Raw genomic sequence first — 11294 nt, 5'->3', positions numbered from 1 at the left:
CCATCATAAAAGACAATGCCAAGGACAGTGCCAGTGATGCCGTTTATTATGGTGCATTTAAATTAAGATGACGCATGACGCATGGGCGTCTTGGCAGCCCCTCAGTAGACCCATTTCATTTTAAAACACTCCTGACCTTATGTTGACCAGATGTAAAAGTATCTTGAAATGTCGTTATTGTTGCCCTAACTAACTGGAGTTTGTCTACCTCTTTAAGGTTTCACAGAGGAATTGAGTCACGTCTATCTCAGTAGATTCATTGTTGCCTGCCCAGCCAATCATTGAATTTGACGACACAATAGAGGCCAAAGTTGCAGTATAAAAAGCCTTGCAGAATTTTAAGCATGACACCTATGAGTGTGCTACACAGTGCAGGTTACCTCGGGTGCAAACTTATATCAACTGGATCCCGCTGAAGCGACAGAACATGCATTTTGCAAGACTTCTGATTTCGGTGTGTATCTTAATTGCGCTAGGTCCAGTTGGTTATGGTGAGATCACAACGCACTACCAGCCTTCAGTAGCCGCGGAGGACAGTGAGCAGTGCTCAACATGTGAGTACAGACAGCAAAGCAAGCTCATGAGGCTACAAGCCATCAAGACGCAAATTCTGAGCAAACTTCGGCTCAAGCAAGCTCCCAATATCAGCCGAGATGTGGTCAAGCAGTTACTTCCAAAGGCGCCTCCGCTGCAGCAACTCCTTGACCAGTACGATGTACTTGGAGATGATAACAGAGACGGAATAGTGGAAGATGATGATGACCATGCCACCACCGAGACCATCATGATGATGGCCACAGAGCGTAAGTTCTAGGGTACTGTCTTTCAGTATGATAGCCGGGGATTATAACCTGCGCACTGCTGATGAAGCCAAGCAGCTATCCAGAGCGCAGCGGTTGCGCTATTTTACGCCGCAGCCTGGTGCGCACTGTTTTCTCATTGAACCTCGCCAAATGTGACAGTGTAATTGATTTTCGTCGGAGGAATATGAAAAGTGCCCTATTTCGCATTATGGTCTATTGTGCGAAAAGTGTAATTTTAACAAGGGTCTGTGTAGTGTATTTAGCTGACTGCCGGTCTGTCTTGGAGAAAATATTAAGATGTTGCCGACGATATCAACTCCTCTAGCGTCGCAGGCACTTTGCTTACATGTGCGCAGGTACATGTCAGCTACAGCTCTTAATAAAGTGGAACGATTTAAGTTGCGTGATCACGCGTAATGCAGGTCCTCAAAGAACTACCCAATGCTTATATTGAGATGGTTATTAATGCCTGCCAAATTTAACATATCCTTCCTGTCATTTTTTAATTTAGCGGATCCCATCGTTCAAGTGGACCGGATACCCAAGTGTTGTTTTTTCTCCTTCAACCCGAAGATTCAACCCAGCCGCATTGTCAAGGCGCAGCTTTGGGTACACTTGCGACCATCGGATGAGGACACCACAGTATTTCTACAGATATCGCGACTGATGCCCGTCTCGGACGGAAACAGACACAGGATCCGGTCTTTGAAAATCGACGTAAAGGCAGGGACCAAATCATGGCAAAGCATAGATGTCAAACAGGTTTTGGCAGTGTGGCTAAAACAACCAGAGACCAACTGGGGCATTGAGATAAACGCATACGACACACTGGGAAGTGACTTGGCTATAACCTCTACAGACCCAGGAGAGGAAGGACTGGTAAGTCGAGAAGACTTTTTCCCTTTTACCTGCACACCTGTTTTTACAGTTTAACAAATGTTAAATTAGACGATCACAGTGTATTTAATAAGTGGAATAGTGCAGTACACACTGACATTCATCAATGTAGCCTCTCCTTCAAATGTGAAGTTCATAGTATTGTATAACTTCTATTATGTACATGTATGTTTGGAGAAAGATTAATGTTGCATTGTGAATGCGCCTGCAACAATTTGGAAGTGGTAGAAATCGTTATTCTCCCTGTCACTGTCGTTAGGACAACTTCATGTGACAAATAACTGCTGCAGCATACATGTATGTGTGTGTGTGTAGAGACACAGCATACGATCACTTCAGCTAATGGCTTGTTTGTCTCTGCAATATCCTGTCATTCAACAGCAACCCTTCATGGAGGTAAAGGTCTCCGAGGGGCCCAAGAGGACCCGCAGGGATTCGGGCCTGGACTGCGACGAGAACTCCCCCGAGTCGCGCTGCTGCCGGTACCCTCTGACCGTGGACTTTGAGGACTTTGGCTGGGACTGGATTATTGCCCCCAAGCGCTACAAGGCCAACTACTGCTCCGGGGAGTGCGAGTACATGCACCTGCAGAAGTACCCCCACACCCACCTGGTGAACAAGGCCAACCCGCGCGGCTCCGCGGGGCCCTGCTGCACCCCCACCAAGATGTCCCCCATCAACATGCTCTACTTCAACCGCAAGGAGCAGATCATATACGGCAAGATCCCCTCCATGGTGGTGGACCGCTGTGGCTGTTCTTGAGTCTGTCAGTCAGTTGATCCCCCCCCCAACTCACTCACACACAGTCAATCAGTCTCGCCCTCTCGCCCTCTCCTCCTCTTCCTCCTCCCACTCCCACTCCTACTCCTCCTCCTCCCCTACCAACACCACCACCCTCTCTCGCAGGACTTGTGAAACATAATCACTTCACCTATTTATCAGTGCTTTCTCTCACTGTGCGATAGAGCGAGAAAAAAGAAAGCCACAGGGATGCTTGCTCACCAGCCCGTTGGCTGGGTAATACGCATCACATGGATGTACTGATGGAATGTCATAGATTTGGACTTGGCAATGGACATGGCAAAAACAAACGAGAGAAAATTTAATGACATTCTCAGACACAGACACACACACACACACACACACACACACACACACCTCCCCCCCCCCCCCCCCTCTCTCCTCATCCATTCATTCTTGCTTGGTGTTTTCTTAAGTATCACTCACATAACATACTCCGTCCTATACACTTTCTCCTGCCTGCACTTCTGTCACATCATGTCCAAAAATACCCTACGCTACATAGTACACAGACGGAGCAAGAATGGCCGACAGTCAGATGACACCGTCTTTTAACCCAGACGTCATTTCTTTTTATATAATTGTATCTAAAGTGAGATGGAGAGGGACTCGAGAACATTTTGACAAGAGCTGGGAATCCTATCTGAAGTGTTAGAGTTTGGACTCCAGGCCCGGGGCTCCCACGGATCGCCATGCAGTACATGCCAAAACAGTCATCGTGTCCTGATAACAGCGTTACCATTACTCAACCTGCTTGAACTGCCCTACACACTTGAATTATTATATGAATATATGTATATTGTACATACATATATGTATTAAAATAAATCAGCATTACTGGATGGTGAAAAAAAGGAAGGACTTGAACCTGAGGCACTACGAATGCAGCATACACATAATGTTGAATGTGTAACAAAAAAAGGCAGAGGTATATGAAAAGAAGAATGAATGTTTAAAACCATGCTTAAAAACAACTCTGTCTTTTCAAACAACACAGTTTGCACTATGGCAGACCAATAGAAGTCATTGGTTGCTAAAAAGTTGTAAAAAACTGATTTTGATATGTTTGCTAATTGTATAATATGCCATTGTTTCCAGTAGCAGTTTACTTTTTTAACCTCTGTTAGTGAATGTATAAGGTCACATTCTAGCAACAAAGTGCACAATAACAAATCTATATATCTGTACAATAAATAAAGGTGCTTGCTCTACTAAGTCATTTATGAATTAGTCTTCACTTAACCACAGATTAGATCAAACTGTTTTGCAAAAATGTGCAAGGACTCTACATATTGTGTAAGAAATGATTCACACAACAGAGAAACATTTTGTCTCACAACTTGGATCAGATTTGAGGAAACAGATTCCGTGAGAGAATGAAAAAGTTGTTGTGGAATCATGTTGCTGCATAAGTGGCATGGACTAAGGAATAAAGCTTTGTAAGGAATATTGAGTAAAAGGCTGATGACTTTCAATCAACCAAACACAGCACCACAGCAGAATGACCCACCTCTGACTTTGCTTCCTGTTTGGTTGACATGGTAACCAGGGTATTGATGTGAACACATTAACGCTAATTATTCTTGTCTTACATCTGAAATATGCAATTATGACATGTGAATAATATATTTTGACCAAGCTCACATTTTGCCCCTTTAGAATGGCCACAGTAGGACGTTTCACCACCACACCACCTTTCCCAGCATAACAAAGTTTTCCCAGCATAAGTAATTAAAGTGACAGGCTTCACTTCCGACCAGAAGGGGGCGAGCTACTCTCTGCAAGACCCACTTCCTTTCCTGCTGTGAGCTGGATTCCAGCCATGACAACCAGGTGGGACCTACCTACGCACAAGGGAATAGACCGCTCAGAGGATTAGAAACTCTCGACAGGCCTAGTGTTGCTTTCCCCATTATGCGTGTAACCAGGGAAGCCGAGAGGGGGGAAGAAAAGGGGACAGTTGTCCCGGGCCCAGGGACGGAGGGGGCCCAGAATTGAATTCTCATTACATTACATGTATTGGGTGAGGGGGCCCTTTCATTTGACTTTGTCCTGGGCTCAGCCAAAGCCGTCAGGGACCCTGTCTGCAACACTGTGTCTTTTGAATACTTATTCAGCTCTGTGGTCAGAGTAGAGAGTATTTGGTGATTGATGGGGACAGGGCTTGATGTTAACTTTTTTGCTCACCGGCCACTGTGGCTAGTGTTTTTCCAGAGTCACTAGCCATTTAGCCTTTCTGCTAATCGAGTTTTATTGTCCATTTTTTTATTTAGAATATTCTTGCATTCAAATACAAACAATTGATGCAACTACTGTAATTTGTCACACCAATGAATAAGTTAAAGTGGCTAGTGAGACTGAAATTGTTACTAGCCACAGCCAAGTTTTACCAGCATTTGGCCGGTTTGCAGGTGCCAGTGTCAAGCCCTGGATGGGGAGTGTGTGTGTGTGTGTGTGTGTGTGTGTGTGTGTGTGTGTGTGTGTGTGTGTGTGTGTGTGTGTGTGTGTGTGTGTGTGTGTGTGTGTGTGTGTGTGTGTGTGTGTGTGTGTGTGTGTGTGTGTGTGTGTGTGTGTGTGTGTGTGTGTGTGTGTGTGTGTGTGTGTGTGTGTGTTGGGGGAGCAGTCCAGTCAGTGTATCCTCTCCTCGTTTTGCAACAGCCATCCGAAAGCGAAGGATAGTGTCTGGTATAAACATGCCAATGGATGCTGCATGTGACAGATGGAAGATTCCACTCCACATACTTACACTGGAGGGAGAGAGAGAGAGAGAGAGAGAGAGAGAGAGAGAGAGAGAGAGAGAGAGAGAGAGAGAACATGCCACGGACGGACGGAAACCCCGACCGAAAGATTTACCTCCAGTCACTGATTTCAGCCCTGAGGGGTGATTGATCTGTTTTCTTAAGCGTCTCCTCTCCTGCTGAAAGTATGACAAACAGGAGCGAGCGTGCATGCGCTGTGCTGCGCTGTGCTGCGTTGTGCTAGGGGCTGGTGTGTAGTTGTCTTGACTGACTGAGTGCTGTTACATCTGTCACAGGGACGCTTCCCCGCGCGTCTCGGCAGCTCAGCGCGGCGGTTGCCAGCACATTCCCACACTGACAGGTGAGGAAGTGACTGTGAGAAAATGGGAAGGCAGCGAGCAAGCGAGCGGAGCAGAGCGGCGTGGCCTCCTCCTCCTTGGGGAGAGAGCGAAGGAGCGAGGGAGGGAGTGCGAGCACAGGAGGGAGGGAGAGGAGAGGGGGACGCAGGCTCCAAGAAATGCCTAGCTCATCTCCGGGCCCAGCCGGGAGCAGCCCAGCGCAGCGCAGGCAGGATTCCCCACATCCTGCACGTAAGCCATAGGGGCGTCTTGACAAGGCATCCACAGCCAGGCAGACAGAGTAGCCCTCCAGATGAGGGGGACACCAACAACAACAGGAAGAGGAGAGAGGGAGAGGGAGAGGGAGAGGGAGAGAGAGAGAGAGAGAGAGAGAGAGAGAGAGAGAGAGAGAGAGAGAGAGAGAGAGAGAGAGAGAGAGAGAGAGAGAGAGAGAGAGAGAACAAGGAAGTAAGAGAGCAGGAAAGAGAAAACAGCATAGAGAGAGAGAGAGTGAGAGAGAGAGTGTGGAGGAGAAACAGCTGCCAGGTGTGGTCAAACATCTGCAGCCACAGTTGAGTCTCTGCTCTGCTTGGAGATGCTGACACAGAAAACAGCTGGACTTGACAGGTCGCTGTCCATGGGGTTGGGGGACGTAGGGGGGGGCTGAAGGGAAAGGTAAGGTGTGCCCATCAGCTGCAGGGGTGTAAGCCAGTGTTCCCAACCTTTTTTGTCTTGCGTACCCCCTAAGCATCTTTGTGCCATGAGTACCCCGTAATTCATGTTCTATATCGCTTTCTCTGTCCTGGTGTGACTGCTCCATATATTTGTTATAATAATACATTTTTTCCAAACATTTTTCAAAAGCCAAATATACCATGAAGCCATCTTCCCCCAGCACCCACTACTCCAATCCGTCAACAGGTTAAGTGCCAAAACAAATACTGACGCTGAGCATTTTGACCATCCATCAGCTTTTTCCTTCGCAATAGTCATCTGCTAGCACGCAGTCAGACAGACAGACAAATTCAGCCGTTATTTCACACATTCGAGTTTATCATCAACATACCTTCCGCAAGGCAGTAATCACCTGCATAATCTAGGGGGACATGATTTGGGAAACAGTCGCAACAACGTTTGCCTAAGCGCATTGCCCGGCGCGTCCAAAGAAAGCAATGAAAATCAATAAAAGACATGAAGTCTGGAGCGAGGAGCAGGCAGATGTGCAGCCGATGACAGTTGGCTGTCATCACCGCTGATGGATTTATCCAAGGCAGCACCCTGGGACTTATACTCGTCGCCCACTTGTTTTTTCACTTAGGGTTGGAACGGGTCGTCGTTGTCCCCCCCCCCCCCCCCCCCCCCTTTCCCCAAATGTCTATTGACCTCTCTGGTGCAAGAAATGTGATTAAGTATCTCGTAAAAGCTACTGGAAGTTGAGGGGGTGACAATGTGTCTGAGATTGAACCTGTTTAAGACCATGTAATATAAAATGGAATGCTGTTATGTCTGTCTGTGTCGCTGTAACTTACATATATCCAACATTTGTAATCGGCCCAAAAAAAAGGAAATTATTTTCTACATATTCTGTTTCATAATACAATGTATGTCAATAACTGTTGCATGATATGTAGAGTAACAGGACAAGGCAGCAGTAAAGCATGTGATCTCTTGCAGTGGTGTAGTCTACTTTTTTGAAGTGGGTATACTGTATATTCGAGCATTTTTTGAAGTGTGTATACTGTATATATTTATGCTATTCTAAACAATGGATCAATCTATTTTAAGTGGGTATACTGAAGCCCCTAAAATGTACAAGTGGGTATACTCCGTACACCTGCGTTCTACATAGACTACACCACTGATCTCTTGGGAGCTGTATCTGCAGCAGTGGAGTATGGACGCATGGATACTCCTCTATGGAAACAGTCTGGACGGAACAGGAAAGCACCAAGACCCGTCTCCTCCAGTGTCATCACATATTCTGTCTTGAGCAGTGTAGAGAGAGAGAGAGAGAGTGAAGAATTTGTACCGATGGCAATTAAAATGGAATTTGTAAGCTGTTGTAAAAGCCACAAACTACATTCCCGACTGCTAAATAAAGTCTGGTCAGGATGCTCCATTTTACAGGTCAGAATTCCACCTTTGACTGTATAAAAGGCGTTGTATTAAATAATGTTATCACTAACATCAACACGAAGAGATTTTTCACTTATTTTGGTGGGGGGCATAGCACATAACATCTTGACCTGGAGGCAGAAGAAATCCAATACCATGCCTTCATAAGACCTAAGAAGTTCAGCATCAAACAAAACCCACTAACATACAGTAGACTAAGGCGGCGGCATAATCTTTGCGTGATGCGTTGATGTTCAAACCAATGACTCTTAATTGAAAACAGAGTGAAGCAGGATGTTTACAACATTGAGAGACTCTAACAAGCCTGTCTCCACCAATCTGTGGCTGTCTAGAAACAGCTTTTCTAGACAAAAAGAAATACTGGTAGCCGGTCTGATGAATACTGCCCTACCAAGACAAAGTGCAGTAACTGCATCAACATTGAAGCTGAGAAAATGGCCCTCAAAGTATTGACATTAGATTGGATCTTGTAGTTAGTTACTACAAATTTGACATAGTAATATTTCTATAACTGGACACATTTGGAACATGAGGCTTTATCAAAGCACAAAGCAGGTGTTATGGAGACCATTTTCAGTCTGAACTCAAAAAAATAATGTACTTATGTACACTTCGCCTTTGTACGACAGAATACTCTCCTTGACTTCAACAGGTCAAGTTGTCCTAATGGACTGCTAAGATCTGTGTTTGAGGTTGCAGCCTTCTGCTGCCTGCATCTGGACAAGCAAGCGACACAACAGTTTTATCCTGTTACTGTCGTATTCCAAACTGTCATCCATCTTCGGCCATGACTGTTGGAGAATCTGATAGACTTGTGGCTTTGGTTTTGTCATCACACAACATTTTGTCTTGTTAATTAGTCTAGCTATAATACTTTCTGACACAAAGTCATATTACAGACATCACCAAGTGGAATACCAGAACCAAGAGGGGATACTTTACATCACGTCGAAATCCTTCTGGGTAAAAGGCTATTAAAACTGGTCACAGTCTGTTGTTTCAATTTGAACCATGCTATCTGGCAGTGACGACTGCAACACAACATTAGCAACTATATTCATGGCCTGCATCAACGTAGTGATTATTTAGGAAGGAAAGCTTCCTAAACACATAAGGTAGCAACTAAGCAACTGCATAATACAGTGAGAAATGGGTAATCTTGAAATGAAATGATGATCGTTTCAATGATATATTTGGAGGCCTTGACAAGAAGTCAACTTCAGGAAAGCACAGTCACATCCCGTTATCCAACCTGAGATACATTATTGCTGAAGATGATTCAACAACTCATCATTCAAAGGTTTCCCCACAGAGGTGTAGGTTTGGCTTGGAAAGTGGTGGGGACATTAATATGGCAAATTCTCTGGCTTAGCTATGTTTGCATTAAAGTATTTGTGAAAAAGTTGTGGGGATTAGCTAGTTTCATTTAATCTCAAAAGAGGTATGGACATGTCTCCCCACCATCCACACCTAAAATTAGGCCCATGTTTCCCGAGTGCAGCAACTGTCCTATCTCTGACCTAACTGTACTATCAAAACTACATTTCTAAGGAGATATTAAACACTGAAACATACCACGGAGACTGGCAAAGATATTTTACAGTAGTTGTAAATGCAGTACCATCCCGGGGATAAATGCTTGCAATACTTCATATTTTCTTACAACATGTCCAGAGAAGTAATAGTGAACACTTTTAATTCATTACATTACATTGCACTTAGCTGACGCTTTCATTTATTCAAAGCGACTTACAGTTATTAATTGTCAGGGTATTGGTTACAGTCCCTGGAGCAATGTGAGGTTAGGTGCCTTGCTCAAGGGCACTTCAGCCATGGATGGAGATGTACGGAGAGGTCTGGGGGGATTCGAACCGGCAACCCCTAGATTGACAGACCAACTCTCTAACCACAACCCCACGGCTGCCCCATACGTAGTAGAGGCCATACCAAACCATGCTATGTCATTATAAACTATTCCACAGGATGCCACGTTTCATGACATCTTTGTAAAAAAATAAAAAACACAACATTTCTGTGCGTCAAAGGGGCAATATGGAGTTAAACTGCAAGGCAAGGCAAGGGAAGTCTACCGTATTTGTATAGTGCATTCCATACACAGGGGCAACTCGATCTGCTTCACAAAAAACAAATGCAAAAAGAAAGGAAACAAGAAAGAAAAAGAAATTGGAGTCAAAGAAAATGTTAAACATTAAGATAAAACATATGGTAAAATAAAAATAAGAATGAAAACATAATTTAAGCTAGGGGAAAGCATCTGAGAACAGCTTCGTCTTGAGTCTAGATTTAAAGCCATCAATAGTGGGTGTATTTTTTACATCATCTAAAAGCTGGTTCCAAAGCTTTGCAGCATAGAAGCTAAAGGCTGCCTCTCCACACTTTGTTTTGACTTTTGGAATTACCAGCAAATTCTTCTCCGTTGACCTTAGTGACCTGGTTGGTGCATACAGCTGAAACATATCCAGTAGATAGGTGGGTCCCATTCCATTTGATGATTTTAACACAAGAGGCATTGCCTTAAAACCAATTCTGTAGCTTACTGGGAGCCAATGCAGCGATCTCAAAATGGGAATAATGTGGTCGAACTTCCTTGTTTTGTAACTGTCCACATGTAATGCTTGCACAGGGGTCACAAAGCGGTCTCTTCAGGTAGTAAACAAAGGGCCCGCACAGGGAGAGTTGGCAGCTTGTGTAATTAGGGCCACTCACAGTTTTGGCCGAGCCTGAGACAAAACAATCTGAAAGCCCCCCCCTCCCCGCAGTACACACAATGCAATGGGGTCTAAATTCTGTCCCCCCCACCTTCTCAATGGGCCCAGGGCAGCGGACCGATTTCCCCTCTGTCAGTGGGTCTGTGTGTATTGCGGCGTGCATGGCAAGAATGTGGATGCGGGAGGCCACTTCAACCGGTCAAGGCTTTGTAAGGGATTTTCATCCACCGAGCCACACTCTGGGCACCCCGGGCTGACAAACATGACCACAAAGTGTAATTGTGCTGGGAATGACAAAGGCTTTTCCTAGAAATCTCCTAGGCTCAAAGTATAGCACAGTATTAACAGCCTCTTATTATTTGATATCGTGTGTGGTTTTCATCGGAGAAATGACCGGAGGCATCAGTCTTCAATATATCTACAAGCCACGCTCACTTGATCCATGAAGGCATGCCAGATTTCCAAGTGCTGTGGATAATATAAAACTATAAAACATCTCAGTACATGTCATTTCATCAAAGCAAAACATGTTCTTTTGGGGGGGTTCCTTTCTCCACCCTTGCGTCTTTCTCCTTTACGCTGACGTTGGCGATTTGGTGGATTTAAACCAGTGATGTCATGAAGAGAAACAGCACTGCCTGAATCTTGAAGGAAGGAAGGAAGGAAGGAAGGAGGGAGGGAAGGAAGAGGTGACATCAAAAATCATATGGGCTCTTTCTGCTACAGTACATACACACCATCACCGGGTGCCATACAGTATACGGGCAGTAGTTAGGGAGTCAGACTTGTAGCCCAAAGGTTGCCGGTTCGACTCGGGGGAGTAATTAACCAGTGTTTCATGACTGAAGTACC

At 45.0% G+C, this 11294-nt stretch overlaps 1 protein-coding gene across 1 annotated transcript; it reads left to right on the top strand.

The window, feature by feature from the left end:
• Window positions 1-365: 365 nt before the first annotated feature.
• Window positions 366-3942, top strand: mstnb (myostatin b). The gene is made up of 3 exons (XM_063213506.1): window positions 366-803; window positions 1315-1682; window positions 2082-3942. The coding sequence occupies exons 1-3, from the start codon at window positions 428-430 to the stop codon at window positions 2460-2462; spliced, it is 1125 nt and encodes a 374-aa protein (XP_063069576.1). The 5' UTR covers window positions 366-427; the 3' UTR covers window positions 2463-3942.
• Window positions 3943-11294: the final 7352 nt, after the last annotated feature.

Source organism: Engraulis encrasicolus, chromosome 13 (genome assembly GCF_034702125.1).
Source record: "Engraulis encrasicolus isolate BLACKSEA-1 chromosome 13, IST_EnEncr_1.0, whole genome shotgun sequence".
Classification (NCBI taxonomy): domain Eukaryota; kingdom Metazoa; phylum Chordata; class Actinopteri; order Clupeiformes; family Engraulidae; genus Engraulis; species Engraulis encrasicolus.
Note: the sequence above shows the minus strand (reverse complement) of the source record. Positions and strands in the feature narration are given on the sequence as shown.